The sequence below is a fragment of the Clupea harengus genome, chromosome 12 (genome assembly GCF_900700415.2).
Source record: "Clupea harengus chromosome 12, Ch_v2.0.2, whole genome shotgun sequence".
NCBI lineage: Eukaryota > Metazoa > Chordata > Actinopteri > Clupeiformes > Clupeidae > Clupea > Clupea harengus.
This window is the reverse complement of record NC_045163.1, coordinates 25141236-25156422: the sequence shown is the minus strand read 5'-3', so window position 1 is coordinate 25156422 and position 15187 is coordinate 25141236. Positions and strand designations below refer to the sequence as shown.

Here is a 15187-nt window from a genome sequence, read left to right as displayed (position 1 = left end):
CCCTTGTCCATCGCCTATAATAAACACACTGTATATGTGCTGGTCCAACGATCCTGTTGCATAACTGCCCTTAGCCCATACATTTCACAAAATACTTCATTGTACATTTTACACACTAACCAAACGTAACTTAAGATGACTTTCCCGAGGCAAAGATGTAGATTTTATTCACAATTCACAGACAGGACCGTGTGTGTGTGTGTGTGTGTGTGTGTGTGTGTGTGTGTGTGTGGTGTGCGTATTGTGTGACCAGAGCCACATGCAACATCATGTGCCTCTCACTCCTCCTGTTCTTCCCCATGGGTGATCTTGAATAGGGTAGGTTAAGGTCATGTGCCTGTCACTCCTCCTGTTCTTCCCCATGGGTGATGATGTAGCACAGGGTTTTGTAGTCCAAGTTCCCTGTCTGGTCCATGTTGGATGACTGGAACATTTGCTTCACCTTTTAAGCAGAAGTCATTTGTCAGGCTACAGAAATGTATTCACAAGATGCCAAGCAGAAGAAAATGAAATTACTTTACCTCCTCCGCAGTGAATTTGTCTGCTTGTGTCATCAGTATGTGCTGTAACCTGAAAGACAAAGTTAACAGATAATCCCAAAAAATAGTTACTATGTGTTATTGTACCTTGCCGGTTTGGCACACTAAAAAAAAAAAAACGTTTAGGAGGACTTACTCATCTTTGTGTATAAAGCCTTTTGCGTCAGGATCAAACATCTTAAAGGCATTCACAATGGTGTCCTCCGGGTCAGTACCTTCAAACAGAACCATTTCAGAGTCGCTTCACCCTCATTTTCATGCTGGAATTTATGTTTGTGATGTTTCACTACCAGTAATAGTTTACTTCAGTCACCCTGCCAAATAGACAACTCACCGTGTAACTTCTCTCCAAACAGAGTGAGAAACATTGTGAAGTTGATGGGACCAGTGGCCTCTTTGAGCATGTCCTCCAACTCCTTATCCTTTACATTCAGTTTACCTATTGGAAAGAAACAGCCAGCCTTATTGACTTAGTCAAACAGCAAGTAAGAAAATGTCAAGTCACTTAAAATTAGAATTCAATACTCATTAGGGCAAAGTTCCTGAGAGTGGACACAAGACAGTCGTGATCGTTAGAAAACACTCACCAAGAGATGCATATGTGTCTTTAAGGTCCTCTTTATCGATGAAACCATCTCTGTTCTGATCAATAAGTGTGAAAGCCTAAATAGAAAAGCAAAGAAGACTAGTTTTTTGTCCATTGACAGGTAATCATAAGCAAGGAACACAGAGGTTAAATCTTATCACAGCAGAATGATGCACAATATTGAGGGGAACCGTTTTTTATTACATTTTATGTATTTAACATAGCTGCATTAACAATTTACATCGTCTCAAAGTGCTTTACATTTACAATTACATTTAGTCATTTAGTCATTTATCAGACGCTTTTGTCCAAAGCGACGTACAAGGGAGAGAACAGTCAAGCTAAGAGCAATAAAAAACCTGGTGTAACAATAAATACTACTTTACATAAGAAATAGAAAAACGACCTAGAAAGGAAGAAGAAGTGCAGGAATGTAACTGCTGAAGTGCAAGTTAAGCACTAGTCAAGGTGCCAGTTAGGAAGGGAGGTGCTCTCAATGAGTACACTAGCATTACTGCCCCAGCTGTGTTCAGTCATCCATCACTGCACCCATTCCCCCCCTGCGAAAGTAGTCTAACTCATAACGTAACGTTCTCCAGGATAGTTTCAGACGACCATTACCTCTTTGAATTCCTGGATCTGTGTTTGTTCAAACATGGAGAACACATTGGAGGAGGCTCTCTGGGCACGCTTGGCGCCCCCCTCCTTCTTCTTGGTCTTCCTGCTGGCCTTTTGGAAAAGGGCGACGGTGAAATTCTTATCAAATGATCATTTCCTCATCTTGTCTACATTGCAAATAAGGGGCCACAAAAGCTTGATGTAGCCATCCAGGGTCAAAATAACAATCATAAATCAGTCATAAATTACAGCAAACACTGTGTTGATGCGTGTTAAAATTATCTATCTGTTCTGGCATTTCAGCAGCAGATGGATGGACTTGAGTGAACATTGCTGCATTAGCATTTCAATTCATGTTCTCAAAATATTTGCACTCTAAACACTTATCATTGTCAACTTGTCATTATCACAAAAACCCATGTTCCAGAAAGGTAATTAACCGAGTCTATAATTTAGAACTGAATAAACAAAATGTCTACATTCGCAGCATTCAAACAAAACAAGACGTTCACAGCACCACATCCCGCACTACAACTTTTACTCATACTTAACATCTAGAACAATTGATCATTGAATTGAACAGTTATCTTCACAACGCAGTGAATATAGTTGGGACCACTTACCATTTCTCTCGTGCTGTGATGCCGTGTGTGATCAGAATGTGGATGATCATCCTGGAGGCAGACGGCTTAAATATGGCAACTGCCAGGCTCTCTGAGGGAGCAAGAGACACCGGCTGGCATGACTTTGGTTCCATAGGGGATAACGCTGATCCGGCCCGAGACCCCCTAGCCTGGTAAAAGTATGCCTTACATGGGCAGGTTTGTAGCCAAGGCCCAGGGCCTCTTGAGGCCTAGCTTGTGCTGTTAATAATGAGATACTTTTAAAGCGTTACTTGGGTGTGCACACATGATTCACAGTGACTACATCATAGTTCGGTCACATTTGCTTGAATGTCTTGGAGAGGACTGAGAAGTACCAGATGTGTTAAAGTTCTAAAAATGATGTATAGTGCCCAACACTCTGGAATGGTATATCTCTCATCTACGTTACTTAACTTAAAAAGTCATTTATGACTGAGGCGGTTGAACCTTCAGGTAAGATGATAGCTTCTCTTCTGGTTTCTCACAGTGATGCTTATGAACTATCATAACGTATGGAAGTTATGAGGCGCTTAAGTGTTTCTTGTACTGTTGTGCTTTCACCGTATGTGATGACTCATTTTGACCAATTGTTCAATGTTGCAAATGTTACCGCTGATGACTATTATAGAAGGTGGCTAGCAGAAAACTCTGTGCTAACATCTGTTCTCAGATTGCTTTCATTACCTCACATTAAGTTGTCCCACCCCACTTTAGTCTTAAAGAGACCCGAGAGAGGGACAGAGAGCTTCTATTCTGGCCAAGTCATGACCAAGATTCTCTGTTCAACAGCTGGGACATTCCTAGGTCAATTTAGCTTTAAAGGGTAACGTGGTGGCCACTAGATGGTGATGCAGTTTGGAAACTCCTGGTGGAGTTGTCGCTGACTTCAGCCCAGTGAGTATTCAGAAGCAGATGAAAAGGAAACACCACCCTAATATTTCATAATGCATTTGAAAATATCTCAAAGATGATCTTGCTGACACTACATTTATGATGATTACGATTTAGTGAACGATTAGATTTAAACAGCAGTTGCCAAAATGGCAATTATTAGACTTTAATTTGTGTTGCATGATCACAAAACTTAATCCAAATGAAGGTCGTTATCAAAACTTTGAAGTGCTTACCTCCACAGGCAGATGCAGATTTGGCAAACACACCACGGAACACTGCAGAGCAGAACGTGGAGTAGCCTCTTGAACCTCTGCAGTACAGCCTAGATGTCACCTCTCTACCACAGCTTAACGCTCAAGGGTGACTCAATTAAATGGTGTAACTTTAATTGTCAGTCAAGAAAACTTGTTGTATCTGATAAAACAGATCAAAAGTCTAAAGCTCTTTGGTATACCCTGATCATCCATAAAAAAAAACTGAGAGAAGGCTGACAGCTAGGTATGTAACTGTCTGAGACAGTACCATAATGATTTATGCCTTCATAGAAATGGAGATGTCTCAACCAACACTATGTCAAAGCCATTAATGTTCACAAATAAGTAAAAAATAAAATATGTTAAAAAATTAAAAACTGTCCACATAGAATGAACCCTGTTCATGACTCATGGTGCTTTCACTTACTGGCTATTTGTAGTTTGACATATTTGTGTAGTTTGGTTGACATTGACATTCGAATCAGTGCTTTTACCTTTTCTGTTAAAGTATAGAAGGACAGAAAAGGACAGCTCTTGAAAAGACATATACATAATAACTGTTGCTGTCATTCAGTCTCTACATTTTTGAGACAAGGGGTTATTTACTTTAACAGTTTCTGCTTTCAATTGAATTCAAAAATGGATAGTACCTTTTACATTGAGCTGTGGCTGCAATAACCTGTACTTATTTCAAACAAATGTTAGATGATTCCCAGAAATGCTATCGCTTTATGCTGCGTATGAATATTTCAGGACTGCTTTCACTCAGATCACAGTCTGGACCTGCCAAATAGAAGAGAGATTGCTGGGACAGACTTCTGTGGGGCCGATTGGCCAATCAGCAAGCAGTGAAATCTTTTCAGACTGCAATGAACAGCGTACATTTGGGCTTGCAGTGGCTGGCTAAGAATTCACAAACAGGACCTGTGAAACTCCCTACTGGAATCTGTGCTCCTCAAAAAGAGTCCACGGGTCTTATACGTCTTTAGGGAATTATGGGGATTAATTCCGTCTCACCACCCACACACCCGCCACATCATTGGGATTCGCTGAGGGTTGTTTGGGAGTAAGTTAAGCAAATATCTGCCTGCAACTACAGTGCCTTGCATAAGTATTCACCCCCTTGGATGTTTTACTCTTTTATTGCTTTTATAAATCAATCATGGTCAATATAAGTTGGCTTTTATGAAAAAAATAAAAATAAAAAGCCCTCTCTTTTTTTAAAGTGAAAACAGATTTCTACACAGTAATGTCAATTAAATCAAAATATGTAATGTAAAATAATTGATTGCATAAGTATTCACCCCCTTTAAAGTGACTGACTTAATTCAACAGAGGTCCAGCCAATTGGTGCTAGTAGTCTCACAATTAGTGAAATGGGGATCAGTGTGCAGGGAATGTGTCTCAATTGATTGTAGTATAACGACACCTGTGTCGGGAAGGTCCATTCACTGGTTAATCAGCATTCCTGGCTACCGTTACACCATGAAGACAAAAGAACACTCCAAGCAACTCAAAGAAAAGGTTAATGAAAAGTATTAGTCAGCGGAAGGATACAAAAAAAATGTCCAAGGCACTAAACGTCCCCTGGAGTTCTGTTAAATCCATCATCAAAAAATGGAAGGAATATGGCACATGTGTAAATCTGCCTACAGCAGGCCGTCCTCACAAACTGAGTGACCGTGCAAGAAGGAGAGAGGCCACCAAGACACCTATGACTACACTGAAGGAGTTACAAGCTTCAGCAGCTGAGATGGGAGACTCTGCATACAGCAACTGTTTTGGCCATCAGACAAGACGCTATGTTTGGCGGACACCAAACACTGTACATCCCCACAAACGCACCATCCCAACTGTGAAGCATGGTGGTGGCAGCATCATGCTGTGGGGATGCTTCTCGGCAGCCGGCCCTGGAAGGCTTGTAAAGATATAGGCTAGGGTAACATGAATGCAGCGAAATATAGGGAAATCCTGGAGGACAATCTAATTCTGTCTGTAAGAGAACTACGGCTTGGGAGAAGATTTGTTTTGCAGCAAGACAATGACCCGAAGCATACAGTGAAAGCTACACAGAAATGGTTTAAAGACAACAAGGTGAATGTTCTGAAGTGGCCGAGTCAAAGTCCAGACCTAAATCCAATAGAAAATGTGTGGCTGGACTTGAAAAGGGCTGTTCACGCTCGATCCCCGCGCAACCTGACAGAGCTTGAGCAGTTTTGCAAAGAAGAATGGAGTAAAATTGCAGAGTCCAAATGTGCAAGCCTGATCGAGACCTATCCACACAGACTCAGTGTTGTGATTGCAGCCAAATGTGCATCTACTAAATACTGACTTGAAGGGGGGTGAATACTTATGCAATCACTTATTTTACATTCCATATTTGTATTTAATTGACATTACTGTGTAGAAATCTGTTTTCACTTTGACATTAAAGAGGGTTTTTTTTGTCATTTTCTTTTGTCAAAAAAGCCAACTTATATTGACCATGATTGATTTATTAAATCAATAAAAGGGTAAAACATCCAAAGGGGGGAATACTTATGCAAGGCACTGTATAGGCAGATACCAGAATTTCCCCACGGGATGAATAAAGTATTTATCTATCTATCTATCTATCTATAGGCATTCAAAGTCTTTCCTGTGCTCATTTTAGTACATTTTCATGTGCTATTTTTGACACTGGGGTAATTCTGCCGTCAGTGATGTAACATTGTTTGCTAAGCAACTCCACTGGTTCTATCCCTTTCTTGCATCTCAATCCTACTACAGAAAGTCATGGTAGGGATATTTTTTGAATGTGATGGACAAGTATTAACTCATGTGATATGAATGGCTTTATTTAAACAGGAAAGCGAGAGAAGATTAGATCATTAGATCATAAAAATAAAGGGAGAGGGCTTTCGACAGAAAATGGGCGTGGTGCCAAACACGCAACAAGTTTGGATTGAGTAAAGTCAGATAACGAGGTTAGACCTGATTGGCTGGAGAGGTCAACCAAACAAAAGAAAGGTGGGAGGAACCGGATCACTTTTAAAAAGTCTGACCCGCCATTCATACAGTGAGATCATCCATGAACCATCTTCTTACTGTGGCTTAGCGCAATCAAATATGCAGAACTACCCATTCAGCCTTTGACTCTTGCTGTGGAATTATAACATAGTGGCTGGTTTTCGCCGCAACATCATCTAATGACAGTGACAGTAATGACTTACCTTCATAAGAGGTAGGTGTTGTTTTTTTTTACTAACTTATAAATATTGTATAGAAGGCCATTGAAATGAATGAAGACTGACTTGAATTGACTTGACCTGGTTGTTAATTTACTGCAAGAACACAAGAAGAGACACACTGCTCACCTCATCACTCGGAAGTTATAAATAGATTTATTACATCTCCTCAAGTTTAAGAGAAGTCCATAGATTGACTGTAGTTTTCTTTACCCATTTTGGCATTCAAAGTCTTTCCTGTGCTCATTTTATTTGATATTTTTGACACTGAGGTAGTGCTGCTGCCATCAGTGATTTTACCATTGTTTGCTAAGCAACTCCACTAGTTATATCCCTTTGTTGCATCTCAATCCTACTACTGAAAGTCATCTAATGACAGTGAAGGATAAGAGGTGGGTATTGTAGACTGTATTTTTCTTTACCCATTTTGGATCTTCTGCACAGTGCCTTTTTGGTTGTGTATTTCAGTTACCATTCTGCATTCAAATTCATTCATTCACTTTTTGTTTGTGACTGATTTTAAAGTAACACTATGCAACAATTTGACACTTGTTGAGGTGTGGTTGTATAGGCAACTAGTTTTGGTACCATTCTCAAACTCATTTTGATAGCATATGGTCATGTGAAGGACAGATAAACACCTGTGTCTCTCCCACTAGCCATCCAGGATATGCCCTATGTAGTTCTGGGTACCGGGCTGGAACACCCTGCAAAAATGAAAGAAAAGCTTTCACAGCATGACATTGCCAGCTATACTGCCAAAAGACACCAGGTAGCGTGCTGGCAAGCATCTCTCAGTATCAACTGGGCTGTTGGTGGTGTTTGTAAGGTTTTTTCATGCCTTTTAGGTAGTTAGCTTGCTAGTTTTGAAACATAACTCCTTATTGCTGCTTTAAAGGAGAAGGAGAGGCAGAGCAAGTGTAAAGGTTGTAGGTACAAAGTGACGTCTGGCAAACTCAAATGCGTTTTAAGATGTGCGTTCTTGACGAGTTCCACCACGTTTTCTATTTGTATCACAGCGTCACACAACTTTAAACATATAGGCAGTTTGTTTTGCTGACGCAGTATCAACACCTACCTTGGTATTTGCAAACCTTTTTGTGGCCAAGTGAAGAAACGCACCTCTGTTGTCTCTACAGACTTGGGGTTTGCCTGTGCTAAATGGCTCGTTGTCTGGGGTCAGCCATGATAAAGTGCATCTTGTGTGTGTGAGCTAGAGCAGACGCTTGGAGGCTCTGCCAACCACACATCTTCTCAGCCTCTCAGGGGGAAAAGTCCATCGCTTCGTGGCCAATGAACACAAACACAAACTCTGAGCAGTGGTTTATCAAGCATGTACCGAGGCACTCCGTAAACTGGCTGTTAAATTAAGAGGCGCCGACTGTCTAGATTGGCGCGAGTTTTGACTTCGGTCAATGAAGTGCCCAGTTTCTGTTCTCCTTTCCCATTGTATAGTGTATTCCTGTCCCTTTAAAGGGGTGTGTAATACGTTGTGCGTTGTAGAGGCTATACTTGCAGATCAGATACGTTGAGCACTGAAATTGAATTTGAAATGAATACATTACAGGGACTTTTCTGTTCTACAGCAATCTCTTTTAACGAGGTTGTGTCTTCTGTCTTTCTTTCCCCCTCTGTCTTTCATCTGTATAGGCCACACATGTCTTTACCGGCATCGCCGTTTACCGTATCACCATATTTACCTGTATCACCATATTTACCTGTATCACCGTTTACGTTCCTGGTCATTATTCTGGCGGCACTGTTTCAGCTCGTGTAATTTCTCAGGAATTTCGGTCCTCCTTGGTTTATTGGGCCCTGGATCCAGTGCTCTAAGAGGTGGGTGGAGTAGGGACCAGACAGAGGGGGTGGGGGTTATGGAAGTTTCGGTACCACCCCCACTCAAGTTGGGTATGCTGCAGCACTGTTGAAGTGTTCCCCCCTGGTCACCTGGCTAGCGTACAAAAAACTTTTCCAGTGCTCTAGAGAAAGCCTGTCTTGGGCTTTTCAGTGGATTACCTTATCGCGGCCGAAGCAAAAGTGGAGCTCTGAGCATTGTCGTGCCATATTTGGGTGAGAGTGGCGATAGCTGAGTGAGGAAAATGAAACCTGGAGTTTTAGAACACCAGCTCTGAATACCAATGGAAAGGCCTTACAAGCTCATATCTGTACTAATAACAGGTAAGACACCTTTTATCTTTAAATATATATATATATATTTGTACCTCATTACTTCTAGTCACCGGGTCTTCCAGGAAGCACATATAAGCCTACAAGGTGACACATTATACGTTGCACCTTTCAGACATTACTGTAAACAACACAACCTGATCATTTAAAAGTTGGTAAAGTTCAGTTTGTTTTTATCGTGTATCAATCTGAAATGAAAATGTGCGTAGTGACGTGTTTCGCGGTCGCGTCATTAATCATTTATTAAACAGTACTCCATTGCATCTGCCATGCATTGACCTGCGTTTAATTTCACATAAGTCATTGAAGGGTTAGCTGTCTTAACACTGGTCTTGGAATTGTAGGCTGTTGCTTTCGCTGTAACCCAAGTTGCATCATGTGTAATCAGTGCCAGTGAATGCCACATAAAAAAAAACTGATAGAGGAAATTAGACAAAATCCCTGAAGGGTAACAGGTCTTAAAAAGTCTAATATTTTGATTGTGTCGGGTAATCCTAATGTTTTCACTGTAATATAAAATGAATTATAGTGTATGTGATACATTCCTCATTCCCCCGTGACCTTTCCTTTGAGATTTTACTGGTGTGTCAAGCAAAGGCAGACTTTATCCAGATTTGTTTATCTATTTGTGAATTGTGCCACCATTGCTTTTGTTTGTTTTCTGGCTGTAGCTATAGCCCTTTGCAAATACTCGCAGGCTGAATGGAATGCAACAAAAGCGCCAGCAAACAAGACCGTATCCTGTAGTCCCCATGACAACAGCAGCAACTGTGCAGGTACAGAGTCTCTGTATCTTCTTCGGCCTCCCCAGCACAGCCTCTCTCTCTCACTCACTCTCTCTCTCTCTCTCTCAAACTCAGACAGCTCTCTGTCTGAATCAGAACAGTTATTCCCATGCCCAAGTTATGACCTTGTGCATTCATACACTTCAAATTATTCCTTTGATACTTTTATCATACCAGTCTTTGTACTTTGTGGTGGGATCAAGGATTCATTAGTGCATGAGATTGTGTCCATCGCTGACGGTGTACTTTCCGAGCCTTCACTAGATTGTGGCCATTTCACCCCTCTGGCTGATGGTGTGAAATGTAATACTCTTTTCATGAACCACAGGCTTGGCTCCTCTTTGTCAGGTGGAATGCATGTGTCTTGGAAAACATTGAACGGCGCTATTGTATCTCCAAAGTGTCTAATTTATCAATGAAACTATAATAAGCCATTTTTATAGTGTTACGAATATGACTCCCAGATCATTCATCGCCAAATAATATTAAGGGTGATGACATTTTGAACTTAATTTCGAAGCTTTCCCCTGAAATGTTGAGAGTAGGTTCGTGTTTCCACTAGTTGATGTGAAGATCGCATTACACGTGTGCTCTAAGTAATTAGACCCACTACAATATAACGTCCAGGTCATTCTGAAAGCAGCCTCTCGGGTTTCCTGGAGCCATCTTGTTACACTCTCTGGCAGGTGCTAACAACTAGCACAGCTAGCTGCATACTCTGTGTAATGACCTCTACCTTATAAACATCAAAACAAGCAGTTCAACTCTTAACAGTGCACTCCTCTTCCATATGTAGCCATTGTGTTTGAATACATTTCAGTGTGACTGAGTCACTGTCTGCATTACCTACAGTGCTTCAGTCTGTAGCTGAACCAAACTAAATTAGGTTTAAATCAGAAAACAGATGTGAAACCTAATTGAATGACTAAAGGTGTAGTTATAAGATATAGGTGGAAGGGTAGGGATACTCTCATAATGGTTTCTTGGTTCAGTGCTGATAGATTTCTGATGTGTATGTTCAGCCTTTACCCTAAAGTGTCCATGTCTTTTTTTGAGATTATTAAATATTTATTATCTACGATAATGGCCTTCGGTGTTGGAACACACTTTGAATTGTGAACTGGAGAGTACAGCACCACATAAAAAATTACATAAACAGACTACAGGAAGTGATTTAGTCTGTTAGTCAGCTATGGTAGTAGCTGTGTCTGCTGTGTCAGTGCTGTGTAATCATCACCTCATCCTCTGCTGCAGTAACCAAGGAGACCCACCAATGGAATGGACACTTCTCCAAGTGTCCAGAGGAGTACGAGCACTACTGCATTCATGGCAAGTGCCGCTTCGTCGCGGAGCAGAACGCTCCGTCCTGCCGGTGAGCTGATAGATCTACCTGACACATGTGGTTTAGGGGATGGAAGGTGTCTGGGGATTTGAGTGTGTGTGTGGGTTTGTGTGTTGCGGTAAGCAATTGCAGAGAGAAATATACTTTTCAAGACAATTGTTTTTATTTGCTCCCTGAAGACATGGTAACAGAAAGATATAACACTGGTGGATGGTTAGGTAGGTAGGAAGGCAAAAATAGTTTTCATTATTTTGTAGCTCGCAGCAATACCTGACAATTAACACATCTGGTGTGATTGGATCTGAAGTCAAACAAAGAAGGATGCCCAGCAGAAATCCACAGGGTACAGAAATCCATGAATGCGAGTCCCACACAGGAGGATGCTCAGGCCTCATCACATCCAGACATACCTGGCCTGAGGGTTCAGGAAATGAAAGAAAGCAGACAGTGTATATGTGTCTTAACGATCACTTTCAGATTAGCTAAGTTATTGAGTGTATAGAAAAGACTGAGAACCACACAAGGGTTGCTGGACAGAAACATTTCCTCATAGCTCATGAAGTCCCTGTTTACTCTTCTGCCTTGTAGGTTACTGAAAGACAATTGAATTTCAGTTTCAGTGTAATATGGCAAAGTGTATTTACTTTCACTCATGGTCTGCATATATATTCATTTATATTCTTTTTTTAAAGTAATTTGTGTTGCTTGTGCTCTGTGGAAGGTGTGGCAGTGGATACACTGGTTCCCGGTGTGAGTATATTCAGTTTGACTGGTACATAGGAGAGAGGAGGCAGATCATCATTGCCTGTGTGATCGCTGGGCTTGTTCTGCTGATCATCCTCCTCGTGTTCATCTGCATCTGTACACAGTGAGTTGCCTTCTCTCAAGTTCAAATGTGTCTTCGCAGTCAGTTCACGCACGTTTGGTGAATATGCTTGTGTGTTCGCATATTATTTAGCTTCATTGATGAAAGATGATATTAGTGATGAAAGATGATATTAGTGATGAAGGATGATATCATATAACCTCAAGCCAATTTGATGAGGTGCTGTGAAGGTATAACATTTGTCATTAAACCATTCTGTTTTTATATGCTTATGTTTTCCAGTCGACCTAACCTCTGCAAAAGAAAGAAGAGAAGGGCAGAGAATAAAAAGGACGAGATTGAAAAGCTTCACACTATAATCTCCAGTGAGGCTTCGGCTTCAGCTCCGGCTCCAGAAACCGTGGCCACGAATGCGGTGTGAGACGCTCCACGCGGCTTCTCTGATGTCATTTATGTTGCCTGGGTGACCATATCATCAAGCTTTCATCACTGAAGATTTCCATTTTCCCTACCAGTCATATTTTACCTTGGGGGAAATCAATCACATTCTTTTGCCCACTCCCATTTGTATCGCCAAAAAACACACACACACACACACACGCACACACACACAAACACGCACACACACACACACTAACACTCCCACAGCTGTCAAAGAAGGGCCTGGAATGGAAGCACATTCCTGTAACTTGGCAGTACTCTGAGACTGAGCTGAGAGTGCCAGCTCATCTGGAGAGCGTATGACACCTTATATAGAAAACCAACGAAGAAGAGCACTCCGAGCTGAGTGCTTCTCCTGGCAGGTCCAAAGCGAGGAGCCTCCCGGTCTCAGTTCTCACGCGGGAGAGAGGCATTCATCCACACACCCCCCCGTGCTGGCACTCTCGCGTCCTATTGGCATGCGGATAGCCCTGTCTTAACAACGAGAACCAGACAAAGTGAGACACGAGAACCAGACAAAGTGATATCTTTACTTCAGCCTTTGGACGCTTGTAGTGACGTGTTGATTTGACAGTAGTCGCTGTGAGGGCAACAAAGAGACAGAGAGAGAGCGCGAGAATCCTCAGCCTTCAACGCGAATTACTTTGTCGTTTTACTTGTCAGTGATGACATAAACATGTCGGAATGCACAACAAAGGGTTGTCACTTGCTGGACAAGCTGATGGCCCTTAGTATTGAAAGTGCCCACCCCCCCGCCTCAATCTTAAATTCTCATTCAGCCAGAAGAGAGCATTTGGATGCGTGCAGTTGTCTTTGATGCTAATCTCTGGAGTAGATAAAGACGAGTGAGTGGGTGACTGTATGACGACAGTGAACTGAGCTGTTCATACCGCAGCACAACAGCTGTGGGGAAAAGGGATTAGCACCCCGCTACGGAGAGATTGGTTGTCATTGAACGAAGAGGCCTGAAAGCACGTACGTTCGCTGGGACTCGTCACATTCTCCTCCCTCTTTCACACCCGACGCTGTTAGTGTAAATACGTTCACACTTCCAGACTTCGGCTCTTCATGTGATGTTAGGTCCTGATGAATCAAGTCGTGTGTTTCACATAGTGCTTGTTAGAGTTACAGATGTTTCATTTATCCGTCTCTGGCCATACAAAAGGTGTTGTTTGTGTTGTCAAGTGTTTATTATGAAGCCAATACGTTCTCATAAACAAACAACGGCGGAGGAAGTAGGTACAAATTGGATGTGAAATAAGCTAGGTAATTATTTTCATTTCAACAAAAATCATCAGTCAGTCCATTGAGTTGTAATTTGTCTCACCACCCACCTGCTTTAAATGAATTCCATTAATTCCAATAATTGATGGAATTTTGCTTATTTGAAAGATGAAGTGTTCGGTCTGCTCAGTTATGGAGATGATGTCGTTAATTTATTTATTCTTTGAAATGTGTTAATTGTGTCCCAAGCAATTAATTTATCCAGAACCTATTCTGAGTACGGAGCCATAAGCTACTGGTCAGTGTATGACTTTGTTATTAAAAGGCATCATTCTAGCAAAGGGGAACCAAAGGGTTTTTCTCTAATGTGAACAGTGTTGTGTTATTGTAGAAATAAGTACGAGGCTGATGGGGGATTAAAGTCCAAGAGGCAAATTACATTATACTGTAATGCAATTTAGTTGGTAAAACGCTTTAATTCTATCAAACCCTGCAAATTGTTAATATTGTTGGTTTATACTGCCTGTGTTGTCATTTAAATGTCAAAGCACATCTTGCATTATGCAGTCTTTGGCAAGGCTTTGTTTACAGTTTCACTTTCCAAATGTGTGTTTTATCCATGAATGATAATTATATCCAATAATTATGAGATACTATGAACACATACATCCTTTTTTAGAAGCTTTGTAGAGGTCCAAACATATCAAATATTTACACAGTGAATTAAAACATATTTTGACTGGGGAATATTTGTCACTTACTTGAATCTACCAAACATGATGAAAACAGGAACTTGTCCAGGCTATGGGACTTAAGGATCTGTGAGGATCTGGCCATTGAGTGAGTGAGCTTTCTTTCATGGATGATGATGTATTTATTTAAAGAGTCTGCTGGCAAGCCCTGACCATTTATAATCTGTTTTGCAATTCAATGTTAGCTGTTTGTGATACCATGAGACTGGAGATGGGGGAGTTGTACTGATTGAGGTGTGATGTCAATCACTGCTGGACCTGTTTTAAATCCATTTTTATCTTCACCTACTTTTGGTCTAATTTGAAGTCCAATTAAGCGACCATTACAGTCGTCCACCCTACTGGAGGCAAAAGCATGGATGAGCTTCTCTTGGCCTTTATGTGACACCAAACTCCTGCTTGATTCTGGCTATGTTTCTAAGATGGTCTTTATGTGACACCAAACTCCTGCTTGATTCTGGCTATGTTTCTAAGATGGTCTTTATGTGACACCAAACTCCTGCTTGATTCTGGCTATGTTTCTAAGATGGTCTTTATGTGACACCAAACTCTGGCTTGATTCTGGCTATGTTTTTAAGATGGTCTTTATGTGACACCAAACTCTGGCTTGATTCTGGCTATGTTTTTAAGATGATAGAAGGCTGCCTTGATATGGCTGGTGAGGGTGAGATCTCAGTCATCAGGCATGGTCTTTGGAGCCCGAGAATCGAGGTGACTACTAATACTAATTCTCTTCTGTCTTGCCAAACACAATAATCTCTGTTTTGTCCTTTTGAGGAAAATGTGGGTTATCCCAATTATTGATTTGCTCTAAACACTGACTCAGTGAGTCTGTTGGGCTGCAGTCATCTGGCGCGAGAGCCAGATG

General features: G+C 41.3%; 2 protein-coding genes across 2 annotated transcripts; one reads left to right on the top strand and one right to left on the bottom strand.

The window, feature by feature from the left end:
- Positions 1-215: 215 nt before the first annotated feature.
- Positions 216-8435, bottom strand: LOC105909085 (myosin light chain 5). Its single transcript, XM_012837678.2, has 7 exons — positions 8430-8435; positions 1747-1881; positions 1127-1202; positions 874-978; positions 676-754; positions 522-570; positions 216-442 (listed from the first exon to the last, which is right to left on the bottom strand). Exons 1-7 carry the CDS (start codon positions 8433-8435, stop codon positions 341-343), a joined length of 552 nt encoding a protein of 183 aa, XP_012693132.2. The 3' UTR covers positions 216-340.
- On the top strand, positions 8417-14314 carry btc (betacellulin, epidermal growth factor family member). The gene is made up of 5 exons (XM_012837979.3): positions 8417-8940; positions 9621-9725; positions 10989-11106; positions 11798-11944; positions 12185-14314. The coding sequence occupies exons 1-5, from the start codon at positions 8901-8903 to the stop codon at positions 12321-12323; spliced, it is 549 nt and encodes a 182-aa protein (XP_012693433.1). The 5' UTR covers positions 8417-8900; the 3' UTR covers positions 12324-14314.
- Positions 14315-15187: the final 873 nt, after the last annotated feature.